At 55.1% G+C, this 21,507-nt stretch overlaps 9 protein-coding genes across 9 annotated transcripts; 5 read left to right on the forward strand and 4 right to left on the reverse strand.

The window, feature by feature from the left end:
* Positions 1–817: 817 nt before the first annotated feature.
* CMQ_639 (small monomeric GTPase) lies at positions 818–2,029 on the forward strand (the record flags this gene model as incomplete). The annotated part of the gene is made up of 3 exons (XM_014317718.1): positions 818–831; positions 982–1,083; positions 1,174–2,029. The coding sequence occupies 3 exons, from the start codon at positions 818–820 to the stop codon at positions 2,027–2,029; spliced, it is 972 nt and encodes a 323-aa protein (XP_014173193.1).
* Positions 2,030–2,177: 148 nt separating this feature from the next.
* CMQ_1186 (anaphase-promoting complex component cut20) lies at positions 2,178–5,119 on the reverse strand (the record flags this gene model as incomplete). The annotated part of the gene is made up of 7 exons (XM_014318265.1): positions 2,178–2,524; positions 2,603–2,761; positions 2,810–2,876; positions 2,928–3,821; positions 3,890–4,460; positions 4,555–4,846; positions 4,903–5,119. The coding sequence occupies 7 exons, from the start codon at positions 5,117–5,119 to the stop codon at positions 2,178–2,180; spliced, it is 2,547 nt and encodes an 848-aa protein (XP_014173740.1).
* Positions 5,120–5,634: 515 nt separating this feature from the next.
* On the forward strand, positions 5,635–6,108 carry CMQ_360 (uncharacterized protein; the record flags this gene model as incomplete). Its single annotated transcript, XM_014317439.1, has 4 exons — positions 5,635–5,656; positions 5,734–5,769; positions 5,858–5,973; positions 6,055–6,108. 4 exons carry the CDS (start codon positions 5,635–5,637, stop codon positions 6,106–6,108), a joined length of 228 nt encoding a protein of 75 aa, XP_014172914.1.
* Positions 6,109–6,284: 176 nt separating this feature from the next.
* On the reverse strand, positions 6,285–7,105 carry CMQ_1074 (sin3-associated polypeptide; the record flags this gene model as incomplete). Its single annotated transcript, XM_014318153.1, has 2 exons — positions 6,285–6,957; positions 7,026–7,105. 2 exons carry the CDS (start codon positions 7,103–7,105, stop codon positions 6,285–6,287), a joined length of 753 nt encoding a protein of 250 aa, XP_014173628.1.
* Positions 7,106–7,573: 468 nt separating this feature from the next.
* CMQ_1362 (mRNA splicing factor) lies at positions 7,574–8,889 on the forward strand (the record flags this gene model as incomplete). Its single annotated transcript, XM_014318441.1, has 2 exons — positions 7,574–8,392; positions 8,566–8,889. 2 exons carry the CDS (start codon positions 7,574–7,576, stop codon positions 8,887–8,889), a joined length of 1,143 nt encoding a protein of 380 aa, XP_014173916.1.
* Positions 8,890–9,304: 415 nt separating this feature from the next.
* On the reverse strand, positions 9,305–10,979 carry CMQ_521 (cop9 signalosome subunit 1; the record flags this gene model as incomplete). Its single annotated transcript, XM_014317600.1, has 4 exons — positions 9,305–9,514; positions 9,580–10,344; positions 10,418–10,698; positions 10,901–10,979. 4 exons carry the CDS (start codon positions 10,977–10,979, stop codon positions 9,305–9,307), a joined length of 1,335 nt encoding a protein of 444 aa, XP_014173075.1.
* A 1,489-nt stretch (positions 10,980–12,468) lies between these two features.
* CMQ_902 (peptidase) lies at positions 12,469–14,534 on the forward strand (the record flags this gene model as incomplete). The annotated part of the gene is made up of 5 exons (XM_014317981.1): positions 12,469–12,560; positions 12,628–12,692; positions 12,760–12,886; positions 12,959–14,260; positions 14,330–14,534. 5 exons carry the CDS (start codon positions 12,469–12,471, stop codon positions 14,532–14,534), a joined length of 1,791 nt encoding a protein of 596 aa, XP_014173456.1.
* A 472-nt stretch (positions 14,535–15,006) lies between these two features.
* CMQ_1529 (lectin family integral membrane) lies at positions 15,007–16,390 on the reverse strand (the record flags this gene model as incomplete). Its single annotated transcript, XM_014318608.1, has 2 exons — positions 15,007–16,237; positions 16,293–16,390. 2 exons carry the CDS (start codon positions 16,388–16,390, stop codon positions 15,007–15,009), a joined length of 1,329 nt encoding a protein of 442 aa, XP_014174083.1.
* A 929-nt stretch (positions 16,391–17,319) lies between these two features.
* CMQ_1294 (dolichyl glycosyltransferase) lies at positions 17,320–18,954 on the forward strand (the record flags this gene model as incomplete). The annotated part of the gene is made up of 3 exons (XM_014318373.1): positions 17,320–17,399; positions 17,467–18,239; positions 18,293–18,954. The coding sequence occupies 3 exons, from the start codon at positions 17,320–17,322 to the stop codon at positions 18,952–18,954; spliced, it is 1,515 nt and encodes a 504-aa protein (XP_014173848.1).
* Between the last annotated feature and the right edge of the window lie 2,553 nt (positions 18,955–21,507).

Below are 21,507 nucleotides of genomic sequence, written 5' to 3' on the forward strand. Positions count from 1 at the left end.
TGTAGGGGGGTGTTAAGAATAAGGTCGCTGGGTCCAGACAAACAGATCGAGGCGACAGGACTAGACGTTTGTCTTCCCACACTCCCCGCTCTCTTCACAAACGCCTACCACTCTGCACCGCTGCCCATGGCACACATCTTTAGAGCCGCTCTCAAACCTGGCTTATATGCGGCTGGTTTCTGCGACAACGTTTTGGGGCCGATTGGCCAGGGTGACTTCTCTCTTGTGGATTGGTCTATTGCGTTGTATTCCTTTATGGTCGTTGTGTCTTCGTTCCTCCTCAGACAACATCCAAAACCGGCCTTACTTCCGCATCTGATCATGTTGCACCGATCTGCACCGGCAGACTCATGACCAACGCAGGACCATCTTGTCAAACGGGGAGCCCTCGAACACTTCTTACCGCACAGGCACTGCCGATATGTTCTTCCGCCTAAAGTCTACTTATTTCCTGGCCCCTCTCACCTTTCCTGTCTTTCACCCTCCATATCTACGCTTGACTTGGAAACTGTTACTATTTCTACCGCTGTTCCACTGTTGTACCGCTTAAATGTCTTTCACCTTTCCAACTCGCAGTCTTTTCAGAACTGCTTCCCCCACACAATCATCTTCCTGTTGCTCTAATGAGGCGAGCCTTGCGCCGTTGCACAGCCACTCCATCACTACCCCAAGTCCAGCTGTGCTGAATCTAGAACGTGTCTATGAGCAGAACCGACAGCGTCTCCAGAGACGAGACGGAAATCCCGCTGCCGTCGCTCCCAAGCAGCCAGATCCAGCCCCAGCAGCGCCACCAAAAGGAAAACCAAGGCTCTTGCTGATGGGCCAGCGAGCGTAAGCACGGTACCTGTCCTTGTTAGCTGATTGAGCTCTTTGGGTGACTGGCGCGCCTGTGTTGGTTGCCGACGCGCAAGCCGTATGGCTCGATGGACTCATTTAGTCGCCTGATTTTTGGATTCCGTATTAACCGACGGACTCGTTTAGGAGCGGCAAGTCGTCCATATCGAGCGTGGTCTTTCACAAGCTTCCGCCTAATGAAACCCTGTTTCTCGAATCCACCTCGCGTTTGCAGAAGGATTCTATGGCGTAAGTATATCCATTTCGGACCGTCCGCTGCAGAACGTGGTCTCCACACGAGACTGCGCTCTATCCCGTCGCCTGCTAAGTGCTCCATAGATCCTTCATGGACTTCCAAGTATGGGACTTTCCGGGCCAGATAGACTATTTGGAAGCCAGCAGCTTCGACCTCGATGCCATCTTCGGCGAGGTGGGCGCTTTGATATGGGTCATCGACTCACAAGACGACTACCTCGAAGCTGTCGCCCGCCTGAACAACACCATTCTCATCGTTGAGCGAAATTACCCCAACATCAATGTCGAGGTCTTCATCCACAAGGTCGACGGCCTATCCGATGATTTCAAGATGGAGATCCACCGAGACATTATGATCCGCGTGCAGGACGAACTCTCCGACCAGGGCTTTGAGAATGCCCCGGTCACCTTTCACCTGACGAGCATCTATGACCACAGCATTTTCGAGGCCTTTAGCAAGGTCATCCAGAAGCTGATTCCACGCCTAGGCCAGCTCGAGGCCATGCTGACGTCGCTCTGCCGTACCTGCCGCTTTGAAAAGGCCTATCTGTTCGACGTCCTCAGCAAGATCTACATTGCCACGGATAGCACCCCCGCGGATATGGCGTCATATGAGGTCTGCTCCGACTTTATCGACGGCATCATCGACATCACAGAGGTGTACGGCAGCTGGGACCGGCCCGAAGCGTACCACCAGCGCCTTGAGGCCACGCAGCATCAGCCTCTCGCCGACCAAATCGCTTGTCCCTGGGCAGAGAGCTGTATCGTGCTGGCAGACGGCAGTAAACCGATTCTGCTTCGCGAAGTGGACAAGTATCTGGCCCTGGTGGCTGTCATGAAGGAGGGCTCCTACGACAAGATCCCATTGATCAATATGAACGTCGACGTGGTGGTCAGGGGTCTGACTGAGTTTTTCCAAATCACCAAGCAGAAGAAGTAATACGAAGGGGTGGGTGAATCAAGCGAGCAGATGGGCAGACGAGGCGGTACTTGTAAACTAGAGGTGGTTTCTTGGCAGGGGTTTGCTTGCTTTGTGTGGAATCTTTGTCTTGACATTTTCAACGTCTTGATCCTTTGACCTCCAACTTCTATGCTGACCTGCCATCAAACATCTCGGCCACAGACGGAAGCGCAAAGGCGCGATATGTTGCCCCGTCTGCATATAGCAGTTGAACCCTTGCAGGCGTGCCGCTTCCGTCATCGCTAGTCTTTGGACCCAGCACCTCCATGCGGACAACGCGACCAGAGCTGCCAGCGCTGCTGAGGTCTGCCACCCAGCAGAGACCACTGGAAGTGAGGCCACCTCCTTCCCGGACTGTGCCGTGGTCCAGCTGGATCGTCTGCGGCTCTGTGCTGCCCGTGCTTCCTTCGGTATACTTTTCGTACCGAATGCTTGGTGATTGTACGGGTATGGCGACCAAAAGTGGCGGCCGGTCTGCAAAACGAGTCAGTGCATCTGGTCGAGTTGTCGGGTTGTCGGGTTGGGAATAAAGAACTTTAGCGCTTCACGTACCCGATGCCGTCCAAGTCCACAAAACAAGAATGAGCTCTGCGCCAAGGAAGCGGATGTCTGTAATGCTGCCGTTGCCAGCAAGTGCAACAGCACAGACCTGGGTCGATACAGCAGTGCTGATGCCACCCGACGTGGAAATGGCAGTGCGGAAAAGACGGACTATTGGAGCGGTCAGCTTCCGTCTTGGAGGTTGTGCCTTATACGTACAATCATTTGTGCTTTCGTCCGAGGTGATCACCGTGAATGCCAACACGTCCGCGCTCTCTTCCAGATCCTATGATTGTGAGCAGACGGTTGACATTGTAAAACGGGACAGACGACTCACAGTTTTCAGCACAGCCTTCATGGCAACCTCTGCTTGCTTCACCGGTGCCCCGACATCTAGTCGCGTCACAGGGCCAAAATGGACGTGGCGTCTGCCAGACTCGGCAATATCTTTCAGAGTCCGGTCGGCATGTGTTGCAAGCAGCTTAGTCAGGAACTCGAATTTGGGGAATGCCTTCATGTACTCAACTCCGGGACCCCCTTGCGTTTCCGGTTCGCGCCCATCGTCTTCCTCGTTGGCCGGCTCATTAAGCTGTAAGCCGTCTGCAGACTGTCGTTTCCCTTGTCTCTCTGTGGCGTCTTTTGCAGATGCTTTATCGTCACGCCGCTTCCGGGCTCCGTTCTTGGGCATAAGTGAGAGTCCATCCTCCACCCCGATGTTGTCGACTTTCTCCAGTTCTGCCTCTAGCTTGTCCATGAGGTTCTCGGAGCTCGATTCGATTGCCTTCCAGTCGGCATCCCAATCTGCCGTGGCGGTTTTGCCGAAGTGTAGATCAAGCGGGCTCGAAAGGAGGTGGTTCGTGATATAGTCCAATACCGGCGTTACGTTCATCACCGGCTCCTTTTCGGCCTGCTCTTCCGCCTGGCCCGGCAGCGCCAGTCGTTCAATCAGCAGCCGTAGCCAGGCCGAGAACATGACAAAAAGCTCCAGCTCGGACGTCACCAGAGCCAGGGCATTGTGCGATGCCACAATCAGACAAGACAGCATGTTTATGAGCCGCCCTATCTGATCTCCTGTAAATCCAATGTCGTCGTCGCTGTGAAACTCGGCCAAGCCTTGGAGACGACTCAGGGCCAGGCTTGCGCGATCGAGCGCCGGCATCATGTTCTCGTGGATGAGGTCACGGAGATTCTCCAGTCCAGACATGACTGCTTTGTCCCATCGCTTGTGACCCTATGGTTCATGTGTCAAAATAAGGACGCATCAAAGAAGACAGAGAGAAGAAGAGATGAAAGACCTACCCGCTCTGAGATGGTTTCCACGAGCCACAACTTGAGGGCTGGAGGAACGTAGCCTGTTAGCGCAGCAACACGCAGGGCTTGGTCGATGGTCTTGAAGCGAGGCTCTTGTTGTAGGTCCTCTTGAATGCTGACCAGGAATCGAGCGGGAAGTTCTCTGGCGGCTTGCCATTCGCCCTGCATGTGGATCTGGGTCTGTTTGATGTAGCGGAGGATTTTCTGGAACGTAGTGGCCTTATAATCGAGCAGCGACAGGTTCAGGGGCGAGGAGAAGATGAAGGAGAAGTCCATCGGTATGAGGTAAACAGCATTCACATCAGCGTCTTCGTTGGACAGCAACAGAGAGTGTGTCGAGCTGGCCGGATGGTTAGCGTGTCCACGAAGTCGAAGCAGCGGCTGCTGTGCCTCCGGATGTGTCCCCGAACTGAGCGGCAACGGGACTTTGAAGGTGCCCATGACAAAGGTGTCGTAGATGCAGACGTGGATGCCCCCATCATCGGTTCCTAACACCATGATATGAATGGCACCACCCTCGCTTGGTTTAAGAGCAGGGAACATGACCTCAAGCGACGTCCTGGTGGAAAATACAAACATATCATCTCTGGTCATGGTGCCTGATCTTAGCCAAGGCCTTCTGCGAGAAAGAGGCATGTACATGCTTTGCTTACCCTAAACCACCCGACACGGGCAGCGGTAACAGTTTCGGCAGGTCGTCCTCGACTTCCAGAAACATCAAGGTCCGTGGCAAGTCTAAGATGGCATCATTGTCCTCCTCGCCGAGGGTTTCCAGGACTTTGGCCTGCCAGGTTTCAGGGATACCAACCAGATTCTTAGACCAGCTGATAAAGGTAACAGTAGACGGCTCGCCCTCAAACAGGCGGATGAGATGGACAGCTTTGGAGCTCTCCAACCCGACCAGACGCACCACACCATCGTTCCAGGCTATGGCAAGGAATTGGCCTGTAGACAGAGTCAGAAAGCAAGTAAAAGCCGGCAATCGAATGCAAACCACTCACCATCGGCCTTCCATGCGACGGCCTGGACTTTTTTGTTTCTCTCAGACAATTTAGACACAACCTCACCGCCGCGCCTCCAGATGTACACGGCATTGCCACCTCCAGCGGTTGCAGTCAGGTCGATCGCCGGAGAGGCCGCAACAAGGTCTGCAGAATCAGCTGGTGGGCTGAAGACGCCCTGGCTGAAGAGCTGCACGCCTACAGAAGTGTCTGCCATTGAATGGGCCTCTCGGGTGAAGTTTCGTAGTTGTGTCTATGCCCACTGCCTTTTGCATACATGGCATATCCTGCACCACGCCGAAAGCATGTCCTGGCAAAGTCGGCTCTCTGAAAAAGCGATGTCTGTCTTCTAGCTGGGCAGCGCGTCTTTAGAAGTCGCGTTTATGCCGCTTGTAGTTTCGACCACTATAATTGAACACAGTGCTTTCCCCTCCCCCACCTAAAGCGCTGGAAGCCGCTGTGGTGACCTTGAGAAAAACGAGCTTCTAGTGCAACGCGACAGTGAATATCACAGTGTGTATTTAGATATCAAACGGACCTCTCGTTAAGAGCTAGAATGGTCCGTGCGCCATCTCTAGACCACCAATCAATTCCGATCCATTTCGAGCCGAACTTCTGACTTCACGAACCGGCTTTTGACCTTCAGCGCCGCAACATCGCACCCATTCGCACCGCGCCACCCTCTCGCCACCGCATCCATTGACCTATTTGCCGACCAATCAAGACGCAATCATGGCCGGCCTTCAGCACTTCAGTACGAAACCACGACGCATGCCGTAAGAGGGCACGAAGGGCGAGAGGACTTTTGCTGACCAGACGATTTCTTTGCAGAGATGGACTTGGACCCATCGATCGTCAAGCTGTCCAGTATGTTTTCCCGTGGCTTTGACTCTGCTGAGTTTTTCGCTGTCCAGGTCGACAGCATGATTTTCATCGCTGACTCCCGCGCAAACAGACATGACCAACAACCGGTACAAGTACTTCCGGTGGACGCCACGGACAGCATGGCTCTCGTTCTTTTACATCGGACTGGTGCCGTCGCTTCTCGGTGTCGTCGCATACAAGACAGAAGTCAGTATTATCCCCCGGCTCATTCTTGAAGTGGGCGAGACGGTTGCATATGTATGCTGACGTATGGTCTCGATAATGCAGGGCAAGTGGAATATGCGGGCGAAGCGGAGGGGCGACACGATCTCCGAGTTTTAGATTCGCAGATTCGCAGATTCACAAACTACGCATGTGAAATGGCGACTGTGAGGAGAGGGATAGCTGTACATATACACAATGCTGAAGAACTGGACCGCAATCGCTAGTATGGACATAATTGTAGATTCTCTGAAGAACTGTTGCCATCCGGATATCGAAGCTTTGGCAACCGCTGTCTACCATCGCCCACCACGTCCTCGACCGCCTCGACTCCAGGGCCCATCAGGCACTCTTTCGCCACGGCGCCAGTCACCAGCCGGGACGCGAGGATCAGTCCACAGGCCCGGTCCTCCGCCCGGCCCTCCGTTCGGACCAGAACCTGCTCCTCCTCCGCGTTTCCACCTCCGGAACTCGTCGCGCCGATCACCACCACCGCCTGGAGGCATCATGGTAGTCCGCCCCTCACCAGCGCCGGATCCGCGGCCGCTGCGCGCAGTAGAAGCTGGCGCAGCAGAACCGTCTGGCAGTGGCGGCAGAATGGCGCACGATATGTAGTCACCAACGACAAACCGGGCATCTGCAAGCGTCTTGCGTCCATCGTCGGAGTTGGGGGACGCCAATGCAACATAGCCTTCGCCCCCAATCACCACGCTGCCAAGGTCTCTAACAGCAAAGCGTATAGGTCCTGGCCTGAGACCTCCCGGACCGCCGCCTTCAGTTCCGCTTTCGGCGGCGCCACGCGTGTCGACATATACGAGACGAAATGCAATGCGCGTGCCGACAGCAGGAGCCGGTAAGACGGCCTGTTCACCGCCAGCCAGGTGACAGGCAAGCTCGTCGAGGCTGTATGTCGGGAAAGCATAGACGGGCACAAACGGCAGCAGTTGGGGCGTAGAGAACTCGTCAAGCCTAAAGCAAGAAGGTATTCCGGTTAACAAACGGTAATAAGGAAAGCGGTCAGCAGGGCCCGCTCCCACCTGTGAAAGGCCCCGGTGCGGTAGAAGAGCTTGAGCAGAAAAGGGCAGGTCGTGCGGCCCTCAAGGCTGGTGGCAGCCATTTGAAGATATATCGCCCTGAAGTTTCTCAGATATTCTATCGACCGGGTCCGAGAAGTTCTCAATGGCTGGCGCCTTTATCCCGTGTATCCTCTGCATCCCGTCAAAGGACGCGAAGGGAAGGTAGACGTGCAGGCTGTCGTCAGTTGCGGCTGAATTCGAATGCTCGGTTTTGAAGCTTTGAAATTAAAAGGGCAGAAGGCTGAGTTAGGCGCGGTGCAGTCAAGGAATAGTGTTGTAGCTTAGTGATAAGTGCCATTTTTAGTGGAGACCAGCCCGAACGACTCAGTATTAGGCACTGAGCAGCATTTTCCCTCCGGCTAAATTATAGTCCAGTTCGCGACAACATCGTGATCGAGCGTTCAGGCTACAAAGACACCTGACAGACGGCACTCTACCCCGAAGCGACACGAAACTGAGAAAGAGCATAACGATCTTGCACAGGACCGCTGTCCCTCCCTTCCATCGCCATGGACTTTGCGTCCTTGATGACAGCACAGATCGCCAAAAAGAAAGGCAGCACTACCAAGAGCGGCGACAGCAGCAGCGGCAGCGACAGCAAGGATGCGGTGACGCAGCAGAAAAGGTACATACGCAACGGCGAGGCCGAGGAGCGACGGAGGGCCGAGTACCTGGCAGCGCAAAAGGCACGCGACGCCGAGCGAGAGGCCAAGGCGGCCGTCAAGCGGAAGCGCGAGGAGGAGGCGGTCGAGGAGAAGCGGATCCGCGAAGAGAAGCGGCGACGACTGGCGGAGGAGTCGCGGATACGACGTGAGGCCCGTGAGGCGGAGGAAGAGCGCGCTCGACGAAAGCGCCTGGGGCTGCCGGAACTGCCAGCGGCCGGCGAGGCCGATGCAGACGGCAGCAACAGCAGCAACAAGGACGACACGGCCGCGGACGAAGGCGAGGACCTGCCCGAGGACGAGCTGCGCAAGGCACTGCGAGAGAATGGCGCGCCGGCCGTGCTGTTTGGCGAGACGCACGGCCGGCGACTGCGGCGGCTGCGGCAGATCACGGCGGCCGCTACGGCCCAGCTGGCTAACCTGCCGGTGCCGACGATCCTGGCGTCTGTGGCCGAGAAGGACATGAAGGTACCAGCAGTGCCAGATATCCCGCGCGACCCGGCCGGTCGCAAATACCTCTTCCGCCAGCTTGCCAGCTACTTCAACCTCGTGCTGCGCGAGTGGCAGATGGCCCTGCTGGAGGCGACGCCCACGGCCGACGACGAGACTGAGGCCAGCCGGGGGGCTCGCTCTATCATGGAGCAGAGCCGGACGGCTATCAAGCCGGTACGTATTTTGCTATTTTGCTATTTTGTCTATTTTGTCTTTTTCTTTCTTTCTTTCTTTCTTTCTTTCTTTCTTTCTTTCTTTCTTTCTTTCTTTCTTTCTTTCTTTCTTTCTTTCTTTCTTTCTTCCGTTCTTCCTTCTTTGTTTCTCTCGTGTCTAACACATCGTCACAGCTCTTCCGACGCCTGGAAAACGGTGATATGGACGACAAGATCCTGGCGGCCATCGTCGAGATCGTGCACGCAGCACAGGAGCGGCGATATGTCGACGCAAACGACGCCTACCTGCGCCTCAGCATCGGCAAGGCCGCGTGGCCCATTGGCGTCATCATGGTGGGCATCCACGAACGTAGTGCGCGCGAGAAGCTTCACGGCGGCGACAAGGGCAGCGTCATGACCGACGATGTGACGCGCAAATACGTCCAGAGCATCAAGAGGTGTCTGACGTTTGCCCAAGTGCGGTGGCCGCCCGACGACGCGAGCCAGCTGATGGGCTGAAGAGCTTGGCAGGCGATACATCATGAAAAAATAATCGGGAAGTCGAAGAGCCAGCAGCGAAAAAAAAAATGGCGTTTTGGTTCATGGAACGGCGTCTTGCTCGCCAAAGACGAGAGGCGTTGATGAGTGTTTTTGTGCGAGCGGCATCGCCAAGTTTGTATATATGTTTCTGCACGTAGTTTGATTGTCTTCGGTGCAGTATGGACCACCTCTTATAAGCATGTGGATTGTACGCAATGGTTGCGTGGTCTAGGTAGACACAATTTCTAGTTTTACCAAAAGTGGCAGAACCTGACTTCAATAATCTGCATCATAGGGCCAGCAAGGTTGCTACAGTACTCCGTACAACCTGTCAGGAATCTCTGGTGAGAAAGATAGACAGCAGTGGCCCATCCACGATGCCTATCCTTGGCCATCATGTCTCGTTGACTGAAGACTCATACCAGCTATCGGAAACATCGGGCATGGCGGCATGCTGCCTCCGGGGGCCTTTTACTCCGAGGTCGGCAGCAAGAAGACTCATCCTGCGAATCCGCTCAGTTGCCTCCTTGTTAAATGCGGTAAAGGCGTCCAAGCCTTGCCTCTGCATCTTGACTCGTGGGTTTTCTTTGGTCGTAACAACCAGCTAATTCGAGGCCAATAGTCAGCGAAGAAGTCCATCCGCAGATTGTGGGAGGAAAAGAGACTGACCCTGTTGATCGAGTCGATGCGGGCATCAATGACGCTATCACGAATCATAGTAGCCAGCTCTTCTTCTACGGACCCGCCAGGCTCCGCAAACGCCGCATCCATACTTGCCAGAGTGACACAGGAGAACGGTATGAGGTACTGGCTAATGCACTTGACCCGTATCTGCTCATAGAGGGTGCTAACATGCTTCTGCAGGTACAGGTCTAGCAGATAGTCCGGTCGGTAGGATGCGAGGATCGAGAGGCACGCAGCGTAACGACCGTTGACAAATTGCGCAATGGCTCGGCGGATGTGCGGTTCTAGTTCTAGGTACGATCGAAACCTAGAGTTCTCTAGCACCTTGGTCTGGAGATCTTTCCGGTCCATGGATGCGAGTGCTAGCAAGCCGCCGTATACTGCGACGTCGTTGCCCGTCATCATTCCACCGGTCACCTTGGCAATCGAAACGCTGCTCTCAACTTCTAGGAACAGCTTAGCTGCTGTCAGGTACTTAGACTGGCCGAGATAGGCGAGTCCAGTCATGGAGCGCAAGTACGGCAAGTAGGACTTGTCTTCCTCGCTTCCTTGCAATCCAGTAACCTTGTTCAAATGCCCGACTGCTCCTGGCCAATCTCGTCGCTCGATCGCCACGCTGACGAGGTGCTTGCCAACATCGACAATGTGCTTCGGCGTGCTGACGTCTGGCCGCATGCGATTATATGCCTCGGCAGCTCCGGCAAGGTCGCCGATCGATTGCAGATGCTTTCCTAGCTCTTCGTGACCCATCTTGTAGAGTAGCTAGGTCAGCACACGGCAGAAAATGTATGGGGCCATGGAAGACCCAGAAGGCGGTACCAACCCGAATGCTCTCCTTCACCAGGTTATTTTTATAGGCCTTCAGCTCTTTCTCGAGATGCTTGGTCTCTGCTGTGTTGGCTGCCTCGGTGGCGTCGATCCATTTCTTGTCCAACTGTGCCAGAGCATCGTTGGGTGCTGCAACCCGCATGTAATTCCATGCCTCTCGGTAACGACGCACATCCTTCCCCTTCTTCGCCTCAATCACCGCGGCTTTGAGTGAATCGACGCACAACGAAGGGGAGCATTGTCCGATCAGAAGGAGTCGCTCAAATCGTGATGCACCTGCGGGTAGCACGTTAGAGGAGAAGCTGCAGAATGTCTTGGGCGGAGCCGGGAGTGGGAGGCAAGCCTTTGTAGTTCTGAATGTAGGATTCCAAGTCAAACTTTGGTGGTTCTAGCCGATCGATAAAACAGCATCGGGGTCAGCATTTGCTTTTGCTTCTGGGGTCGCACCAATTGGGTGTATGGCTTCCCCAACACCCACCTTGTACAATGATGCCGCCCTCGTTGTGCATCAACGCGAAGAAGGCCTCCAAGCCAGCTTCTCCATCTGTTGCCGCCATCTCTATGGCGTCCTTGTCCGAGACTGCCAGGCGCTGATGAGGGTCTGATTAGTTGTCGGGATTTGATGACGTATTGGCCTGCCTAATTTACAAACTCCCAATCCCCGCTTTGGAGGACCTTAGTCTTGTCCAAATCTTGGCTCACGTGACCAGTGATAGCGTGAGCATTTCTGACTAATCTGGTTTGTTTACTTTCACCCCGCGTTCGCGCCCCAGGTATGTTTCTCCATACCCTCCCTTTACACAGGCTCCGTACGGAGTACCAATTGTTTATTATAAAGAAAACCAAAGTATGTCTGTTTTTTCCTGCTTTCGTAGGAGCCTGTAGTTATTGATTTCTTTTAATAGGAACCAGCATAAAGACTGGCGTAGAGATTGACATTAATGAATTCGCTCTCAATGTGACTAGTTTTCGCAACTGGGAGGTAGTGCGGTAAATAGTAAAGATGGGAAGACAGACACCCAAGAAAGCAGTACGCTATTAACTCCAGTTATTTAATGCTACCGCTTATTCCAGTGTGCTCGCTCTCTAGTTCGAAAAAGAATAATGCTGCTATATTTTGCCGGTCAATGTGATCTTATCGAGAAAGCGTTCCTTCCCACGAAGCTCTTGTGGCGGAGAAGTCGGCTAGCATTCTGATTAGCCTGTGCACACAGCAATTCTCATGACAATGCTGTCGACGAGAACTCAAGGACAGCTGTTTAATTGCCCTTTGGAGCAGACACCTTCTAAGAAAACTGCTGCTTTCTCTTCATTTCATTATTCCATCAAAACCTGCGCATGTGCATTCACAGAAAAGAGGTGTATCAATCACCCATTGAACGTGGCCAGGGATGTTTTGCCTTGCTTGCAATGTACATGGTCAAAGATAGAATTACAAGTAGTAGAATTTCGTGTTCTATCTTCCAGCGGTACTGATGCCTTCATATCAATTGTGGCCTTGTATTATCTCCGCCTCGTCAGCGAAGGCAGTGTTCCGATACTGCATGCTGTCCCGGGTTATCTGTGCATGTAGTAACCTTCCGTTGCAGGAAGGTGCAAAGAGCTAGCTGCTCTCGTAATCCGCCCTATTGTCCGGCGGCTCTGGCAATATTATGTCTTGCTGCCAGATCCTTTCCCCCTGCATCGCGCACTTTTCTGACAGAGACAAGTCATCATGGGGTCTCTCTCTTCTCTTCTCCAGCTTCATGTTTAATGTACGATTTCGAAACCAGAATTCAAGCTTCTAGAAATAGGAATCGCTAAAGGTGCGACTGGCCGTCGCAATCAGCCGAGAATACGAGCTCAGATACATACTAAGAGCAATCACTCATTGCGATAGCTGTGCTGCTTTAGCGGGGACCCCTAGGTGTTTTATGGAGCTTGGAACCAGTAGCCACGGAAACTGGGTATCTCGCTCCTCTTGATTGCCTGCCTGGCTATTGAGCAACCCCTTTGGCCTGTTTCTTCCACGAACAGCAAACCCAAAAAAGGCAGTCAATCGCAAATATGGTTTTCGGTAGAAGAAAAAAGGGCGCTTCATCTGCGGCCAATGGACTCATTTCCCACGATCTGGTTTTCGTGGAAGAGTTTGACGCGCTGTATGTGGCTGATTATACGTCGACGACGCGCCCATATTCCGAGATGACCATCTAATGCCCTTCGCAGGTCAATTGAAGTGAAGCTGGGGACCGCGCTGGCCGCTCCCCACAATGCGAGTCTGAAGTTTCCCGGTTCGTCTTGAAACCGACATATCCTGTAGCAGAGACACATGTATGGTTGCTAATAGAAGTTGCTCAGCTAAGCTGCACGCCCGCAAGGTCGCAAAGGAGCTGGGTATCGCTGAGGGCCTTATTTATCTTCCCGGACTGCCGTCCCTGGTATACGAGGACTCCGACATGGGACCCGCGTTTCGACAGAGACGATAGTAAGGACAGCTTGGTCCATTGCCGATCTGGCTTTCCTCTTTGGTATCTTCACATGCTAACCCGGCTTACAGCTTCTACTATCTCGGCGGCGTGGATTACGAGGACTGTGCCGTGACCTATGATCTGGCTAGCGACAACCTAGTGCTTTGGGTGCCCTACATCGATCCGCGCCAGGTTCTGTGGTACGGCTCGGGCCCAAAAATAGAAGAGTGCAAACAGGCTGTCGACATTGACGACGTCCGCTATGTGCAAGACCTGGATGGCTTTCTGCGCAAGCGGCTGGGTGTTTCCGGCTCCGGTATCGTCAGCGCATCTGTTGGCAGTAGCTTCTGCTGCGACAGGAAGGGCCTTCGCGTTGCCAACGCCGACTCTGCGCGGCCATCGCCAACAGTGCTGCTCGTTTTGCACCCAGATCAGGTGCCGGCGTGGCTGCGGCAGGATGTGAGCGGCTTCTCTTCTGTTCGTGTAGACACTCGGAAGCTGCAGCCGGCCATGGATTCCGCACGTGTGGTCAAGACCGCATACGAGATTGCTCAGATCCGCCAAGCCAACGACGTGAGCTCGTCGGCCCATCGCGAGGTGCTGCACCGGCTTAAGGGCCTTAGCAACGAGCGCGAGATCGAGGCTGTCTTTCTCAATCACTGTCTGGCCGTCTACGGCGCCAAGCACCAGTCCTATGGTGTCATCGCCGGCTCGGGTGCCAATGCTAGCGTGCTGCACTACTTCACCAACGATGAGCCGCTGGCGGGCCGCCAGCTCGTATGCCTCGACGCCGGTGCCGAGTGGAAGCTGTATGCATCGGACGTTACCCGCACATTCCCCATCTCGGGCGTCTTCACTGCCGAGGCGGCCGCCATATACGCCGCTGTCGACCGCATGCAGACCGAGGTCATCGAGCAATTCCAGCCGGGTGTCGCCTTCCGGGACCTGCACCTTCATGCCGCTAGTGTGGCCGCAGAGGAGCTGCTACGCCTCGGAATTCTCAAGAACGCAACTGTTCAGCAAATCGTCGCTGCCGGCACCATCGCTGCCTTCTTTCCCCACGGCCTCGGCCATCACGTCGGCCTCGAGGTCCACGATGTACTCTCGCCCGAACTTATGGCGGCAGCACCCAAGGCAAGCGCCGCAGCTAGGGAGAGTCAGGAGATGGAAGCTCGCGCTGCTGCTGCCGCCTCTTCAATCCCGGCGCTGTCTTCATTGTCCGGCCGTGGTACCAATGCCCGCGGAAAGAGGCTACTTGTGACACCCCACATGTATGCCACACTCGCGCGCGACGCCGCCATCGAGGCCGAGAGAGCAGCAGTTATGTCGTCCGTACGGGAGAAACGGCGGCTGCTGGAACCGGGCATGATCATCACCGTGGAGCCAGGCATGTGAGTGGAAGAAGTCCCCTTCGTTTATTTCCTCCTGACGAGTCTTGACACTGACTTGAACGACCGCAGCTACTTCTGCCGTCCTTACATCGAGGCCTTCTTCCTGGCCGATCCATCGCACGCTCGCTTCATCGACAAGGATGTCCTAGAGCGGTATTACGCGGTAGGAGGCGTGCGCATCGAGGACTGCCTACTAGTGACGGAGGATGGCCACGAAGATCTGACGACGGCACCTAAGGGTGAAGAAGCTCTGCGGATCATCAACAGCAACTGATGCAAGAAGGGGGTTGGGAGCAACGCTGCTGCTGCTGCTGCGCTGCGTTGCTTCTACAGTACATTGCTATTGTACGGTTATTTTTCCACATGTGCCTATTTTGTATAATTTTTGCCTAGTCACTTTTGCGCAGGTCTCATGCCATAATCGAATAATCGAATAAGCAGGCCGTCCAAGTCGGCCCGTTTTTGTTTGTTTGCATTCTAACAGACCTCGTCCTACATCATGCCCTCATCGCTCCAGCCAATGCAGTTGCTCTCTAGTACACATCACAGCTATCTGGGTTACAAGCATCTGCCCAAAGGACAGCCCAAGCAAAAAGCCACGTCTAGCGCCATGACTCCGGTATGAACTAAGTAAAAAGGTGACAAACACTCAAACATTGACAGAAAGAGCCCCCCTTCCCAAGGCAAAGGGCGGTCCGTTTTGCCAGAACTCGTTTTCGCGGCCATCGCCGCCCTCGCCGCCATCATCACAGGTACTTCTTAGGCGAGTTCGCCTTGTGTCGCTTGTACATGAAGTAGGAGACAACAAGGAAGATCTGGCCGCTGATGATGACCAGGATCAGGCGCATGTGGCCAGGGTGCCGAAGCTCCTCGGCCAGCTTATCGTGGTGGCCGGCCAGATTGCCCGACACGTGGGTAAGGAGTGACTTTTCGGTGTTGGACATGGATTTGCGCAGCTCGACGTTCAGCTGCTTCATGTCGCGCTCCATCTTTTCCACCTTGGCCTCGATCATTCCCAGGCGGTCCAGCTTGGCGTTCATGCTCGAGAGCAAGTCCTTGAGCGCGCCCAGCTGGATGGATATCTCCTCGTGTCGATGCTCGCCCACAGCGTCGGTGGTAGCCATCTTATGGAACATGATCGTCAAGTGGTGGTTGATGTCCTGCAGCCGGTTGTGTAGATCGGCAAACTGCGCATCAGAGCTGGCGTACACGCTGGGATCTGCGTCCGGGATATCCTCGCCAAAAGACTCCTCCCCTCCTATAGTGCCTCCAGACACCTCGGTGCCCTCTGTCTTGCCCTTGCTAGCTGCACCACCTTGCTGCTGCTGCTGCTGCTGCTGCTGAGAGTTGGAGTCTGTCTTCAGAACAACGAGTTTAAAGATCTCGGCCGAGTCCGGGTTGTCGGCAGAAGCTGCCGTGATACCAAAGTGGTAGCCCATCGGAATGACGATACTATCGCTGCCGAAGCACGGCTTGTCGTCAATATCCACCTGGAAGGAGCGTTCCGTCTGCCGGATCTTGATCTGCGACGGCCGGCCCAAATTGCGGTATGCGTATTCGCAGTGACCAAACGCCAGGCCATCGATGCCGGTGAGCGCTCTGTATTCCTTGGTGCCGTCGTTAAGGTAGCCACGCAGGGCTCCGGTGCCAGTCGGGCCAGATGTGTCCAGTACCAGCACCAGGCCCTCGAACCGTCCGACTGTGTAGACGCTGCTCGTTCCGACTGCGTATTGTCCGTCCTTCACCAACCAGATGTTGACGTTGCCACCTCCCCGCTCTGGTCCGCTGACGCGCAGGTCGACGTCGGCTATCCAGGTGGGGACGTCGAGCTTCCGGTCGGACCAGACGGCACCACGCTGGCCGCCAGGCGCCGGGGCAGCAGGAGTGAGGATGAGCTTGTTCGACAGAATCTCGGGTATATGAGGCTTGCCCTCGAGCTCAAAGTTGGGGATAGTTCGGGAGTTTTCCGGGGCTATCCTGAGAGGATGTCAGCATTTGCTAGCCTGGTGGCTTTCATGAAAGTGGTCCGTACCGGCCATCGTGCCCAAAGCTGAGCTCATTTATCAGTGTTTGAGCATGTGCTGCGCCAGCCAAAAGGCCCCATGCCAGTGTCGATGATGGCAAGTGCATGGCTGCTGTATTCTCTGCCTTTGAGCTTCTTGTGTAGTTGTTCGGCTGTGGAAAGATCAATCGAGCAAGACTTGGTTGGATAGGGGTGATGTGAAGCGGAAGACGAAAAGTCGTCGTGCAAAGTGGTGTGGACGAAGAAGACGGATTACGAGAATTATCGAAGATCGCCGGGAGCTTGGACAAAGGACAGCTTGCAGCTGCGACTGGGCACTAAAAATACGGCAGTCCTCTGGAATAGGAAGGATTCGACACCGTGGGGTCTACGGAGTTCAATTGCTGACGGCCCGTCCTTGTTTCATCTGGCGTGCGAATTTTGTCAGGGCGCGAACGGACTTTCCTACGATCAACGGTCGAGGAGGGAAGCCGTTCGCGTAAATGCTAATACGAGCATCTCGGGCCATCCAGAGCAGAATTGAAGCTTATATCGCTAGTACATTAGTGGGCTTTTCGCGACCGTTTCAGGCCACACGCACTTGAGACACGGCGGAAGGCAGCTCCTGGAATGTCACAGCCAAAAGAAAGTATGCGCAGGGGCCCTATTTCCGTAAGTAGCATAGCGCCTAGCTCCACGATCGAACCTGGTTCTCGAACATTTTCCGGGTGTCCTGCTGTATGGCGCCTGCCACCCCTGCAGAGCAAGAGTGTCACTCCGTATGGAGCACTCTCCTACGACGTATTATAGGGGGCTGACTCCTGGACTCAGGATCTTGTGGCTGGTGCCAGGCGGTCGGACGTGTGGCGCCGTATTTGCCGCTCAACGCTCGTACGAACTCGCGCTCATAAGGCGCTGACGCTAAAACGCCCGAGGGAAGCTCTGAAAAATAGGCGAGACAAATCAAAAGAACAGAGCTTCGCTCACGCGTAAAGGCTCACAGGCGCTCCGGCCACGACAGGACAAGAACAAGAACCGACCGACAAGACATGTCGCTATGGCGGCAGAAGTATACCCGTCAATTGCGCAGTGCGCACTGGTAGCTGCAGCCTTCAAGATCCTCTTGTTCCCGGCATAGTAAGTGTGACCGCCTGGCTCGTCAAGACACGACAACTCGGTCGGACCGGAATCTGACCTCTGGCAGCAAATCGACCGACTTTGAAGTCCACCGAAACTGGCTGGCCATCACCCACAGTCTGCCAATATGGGACTGGTACTACGAGAAAGCAACGTCGGAATGGACGCTCGACTACCCGCCCTTCTTTGCCTACTTTGAATGGATCATGTCCCAGGTGGCTGCCCTCGCCGACCCGTTGATGCTGCACGTCTACAACCTTAACTACGACAGCTGGCAGACGGTGTACTTCCAGCGCTCGTCAGTCATCGTGACCGAGCTCTTCTTAGTCTTTGCCCTGCAGAAGTACGTCGACTCGTGCCATGGACCTGCCGCGAAGCGAGCTGCCCAGGCTGCGGCCATCTCGATCCTGCTTTCGCCCGGCCTTTTGATCATCGACCACATCCACTTCCAGTACAATGGCTTTCTCTATGGCGTTCTAATCTACTCGCTCGTCCTCGCCAAGAAGAAAACCACACTGCTCGGCAGCGGCCTCGTCTTCGCCTCGCTGCTCTGCCTGAAGCACATATATGCCTACCTGGCGCCTGCATACATCGTCTTTCTGCTGCGCACCTACTGTTTGTCGCCCAAGTCAATCTTTCGGATTCAGTGGCTCAACTGCGTCAAGCTCGGAAGCGGCATTTCCGCTATTGTCGGCGTCGCATTTGGGCCGTTTGCCCTTCGCGAACAGATTCCGCAGATTCTCGGCCGGTTGTTTCCGTTTGCGCGCGGTCTTTGCCACGCGTACTGGGCACCCAACGTCTGGGCCATCTACTCCTTCGCCGACCGGCTCTTAATTCCCCGTACGTCCTCTGTCCCCCGTGGTCTGTCTTCTTTTGCGGCACTAACAGTCTAGTCGCTCCACGCTTGGGCTGGGAGTTGAGAGCAGACGCGCTCAACAGCGTGACTCGGGGTCTGGTGGGCGACACAACCTTTGCGGTGCTGCCAGACGTCAGCCCGCGGATGTGCTTCATCCTCACGGTGCTCTTCCAGGTCATGCCGCTGCTGAAACTCTTCTTGCAGCCGACCTGGGACAACTTTGTCGGAGCGTTGACGCTGTGCGGGTATGCGTCCTTCCTCTTTGGCTGGCACGTGCATGAGAAGGCGATTCTTCTGGTCATCATACCATTCAGTCTTCTGGCGCTTAAGGACCGGCGCTATCTCAGTGCGTTCCGACCGCTGGCCGTAGCGGGACACGTGGCTCTCTTTCCGCTGCTCTTCACGCCAGCTGAGTTTCCGATCAAGACGGTCTACACCATCTTCTGGCTGGTGGCGTTCCTGCTCATCTTTGACAGCCTGGCGCAGGCCTCGCGGCAGCCGCGCTTCTTCCTCTTTGACCGGTTCAGCACGCTCTACATTGCGATCAGCATCCCACTGATTCTGTACTGCTCGTTGCTGCACAAGCTGGTGTTTGGGGGGCAATACGAGTTCCTGCCGCTGATGTTTACAAGCTCCTACTGTGCCATCGGCGTTGTCGGCAGCTGGGTCGGCTTTGTAGTAGTGTATTTCACCTCATAAGCTAGAGGCATATCAAGGCGTGCAGATAGAAAGCCTAACGAAAGCATGAATTTGCAAAATGAAACATGGGTTGAGAAGATGTGAAAGAACAAGAGAGGCAGACGAGGCTGCAAAGACACAGCGTGCATGTGCCACGGAGCGCAGCAGAGTTTCCGCACAATCCGTCGCGGACGACAATCGTGCCGTGGTTGCTGTAGGCAGCAAGACGCCCAGTGCGTGCATGTCGGTTGCGTCCGGCGGGCGGTCATCTGCTGGGGGCCCCTCCTTGTCGGGGAGGGCACATTATACTGGTAAAACTAGAGGTGAAGTCGGCGTGTGGCTGGGAGCACGTGACACACTAACTACTTAAGGCAAGCGTGCGTGTTAATGGATCTGACAAGCCACAATTTCCCATGTCAACCAACGGGTGCGGCCTGCAGAATGCAAGGCTGAAGAAATTCGCATACTAATTAAGAGCGCTCCTAATTAATAGCTGCCTCCCAAGCACCCATTACGTACTGCCGGCAGTAGTAACGATCTTAGAACGCCGCCCCAAGCTCTTAATAACGGGTCACGACAGAGCATTCGTAGCGCAGCTTAAATTTTCCTATAGGAGAAGCAAGGAGAAATGTTGAAATGATTGGACAGGATGCATAGGCTTTTGCCGGGGTGTTGTCGTGGGAAGCCTAGGTCAGCTGGGCCGGAAACCCGGAGCTGGCTTCTCGGACGGTAAGATACTTTGAAATCGACGAGGGAAAGAAGACGCGTAGAAAAAGGGTTTGTCGGATGCCAGCAAGCAATAAGGCAGCCATGGATTGCGAGTGGCAGGCTGGGCGGGACCGGTGGAGGCGAACGGGTAGAACGGCGAGAGGGATGATCATGCTGTTTTATGGGGGAGTGTTTTATTGCTGCCGCTTTGGCTACCCACAATGCACACCGTCTGCCGAACACGCAATGACGGGTGCACGGGTGGAGGAGAGGAGCAAAAGCGGCGTGTCCGTACTCAAAAGAAAGCGGCGGTCGCGAGGATCACAACGAGTACAGGAACATGGCGAGAAGGCAGGGTCGCCGTGGTGGAGCAGCGATGCAAGCAATGCCGGTCAGGGGGGGTGGGAATTGGAGCGTGGAGGAGGGCGGCGAGAAAAGCGCGCCCGTCTCCAGCAAGGACGCAGCGGCAGGACCTCGCAATCGCCCAGTCGACTATGGCACACGGCAGCTCGGCCGTCCTGCCAGCCGGCTTCGTGTGCCATCGCAGGCAGACGAGAGAGGGAGGCAGGAAGAGGCAGGAACGAGGTAGGGCGTGCAAGCGCGGATGGGGGGAGAGAGCGAGCGAGGGGGGCGGCCAGGGAAGGATGGAAAGGGAAAGCGCCAGCTGTTGGTGGGGGACCCACTCCGCGGGAGCGGTACCTTGCGCGCGTGCTGTCGTAGTTGCCCTTTGCTCCTGCTCGGCTGCTGTGTGCTGTTATTTTCCGTGTTTTTTTTTAAATCTCGCTATGCCCGTTTAATGTAATTTTCCCCCCCAAACTCGCCTGCGAGAGAGAGGCTCACTGCCTGTTGCTGCTGCCAGTTGCCTCCGCCCGCCGCCGCCTCCGCTGCCTGCCGACACCTGCCTCGACTTATTTTTTTCCCACGCTCCCCTGGACCCCCTTGTCGTTCCACTTCCCTCTTCTCTTCTCCTCGTCCTCCCCGTCCTCTCCGTCCTTCCTTCTTCGTCTTCCTTTTCCATCCACCTTCTCGTCCACGTTTGACGGCCTGTAGTCATTTGCGTACTCAATCAAAGCCATCGTCATTTCGCCTCAGCACCGGCTCATCCTCATTTTTAGCCTCTCCGTGCCTCTCCTCATCCGTCTGCCATCCACCACCGCCTCGCATACCGCATCCTCTCCAGACCCAACAGCCGTCACCGGCTGCCACGACTCTCGTCTTGTCTCTGCTCTTCTCTCGTCCTCTCCAGCTCCCCTTCTCCTCCTCCCCTCTGCTGCTGTATTCCTCCCGTCTTCTCGTCGTGTTATTCCCCCATTGGACCGTGTAAGTCGTTACGTTTCTGGCCTCGCCACTGACAAACCCTATCCGCAATGTCGATTAATACGCCTCATCTTCTCTCCGCCCTCTTCCGCTTCTAGCTCTTCCCTCTGTCCTCTTACCTCACCACAAATCCGTGAGCGCACTGTCCCAACACAAAACCGCCCCCCCTTTGCTCTCACTTCCCTCTCCCCACTTCAGCCACGGTCCCGAGCTAAGAAGACACTCCGTGCTTCCTGTTAAATCAATCCACCTCCACAACAATACGTTCGTCCCATATGACACTACCATTCGAGACACGCTCTCATATATATATATATATATACCACTACACTCCTCGCCTCCTTCAACCCCTCCCCCCCTCCCCCCCCCTAAACCCACCTCCCTTCCCCCAAAAATTTCTACCTCCCACTTCCTCTTCAAATACACTCAACTCTTACTCCTACCCTGACCACAATATTCACTTTTTCTAATTATCCCCATTTCTGCATCGCGTCCACCTTTTGTTCAATCGCTTTGAAGTCGCGGCTCTCTCCGCTCTCCAGGACTAAC

This window comes from Grosmannia clavigera, assembly GCF_000143105.1.
Source record: "Grosmannia clavigera kw1407 unplaced genomic scaffold GCSC_140, whole genome shotgun sequence".
NCBI lineage: Eukaryota > Fungi > Ascomycota > Sordariomycetes > Ophiostomatales > Ophiostomataceae > Leptographium > Leptographium clavigerum.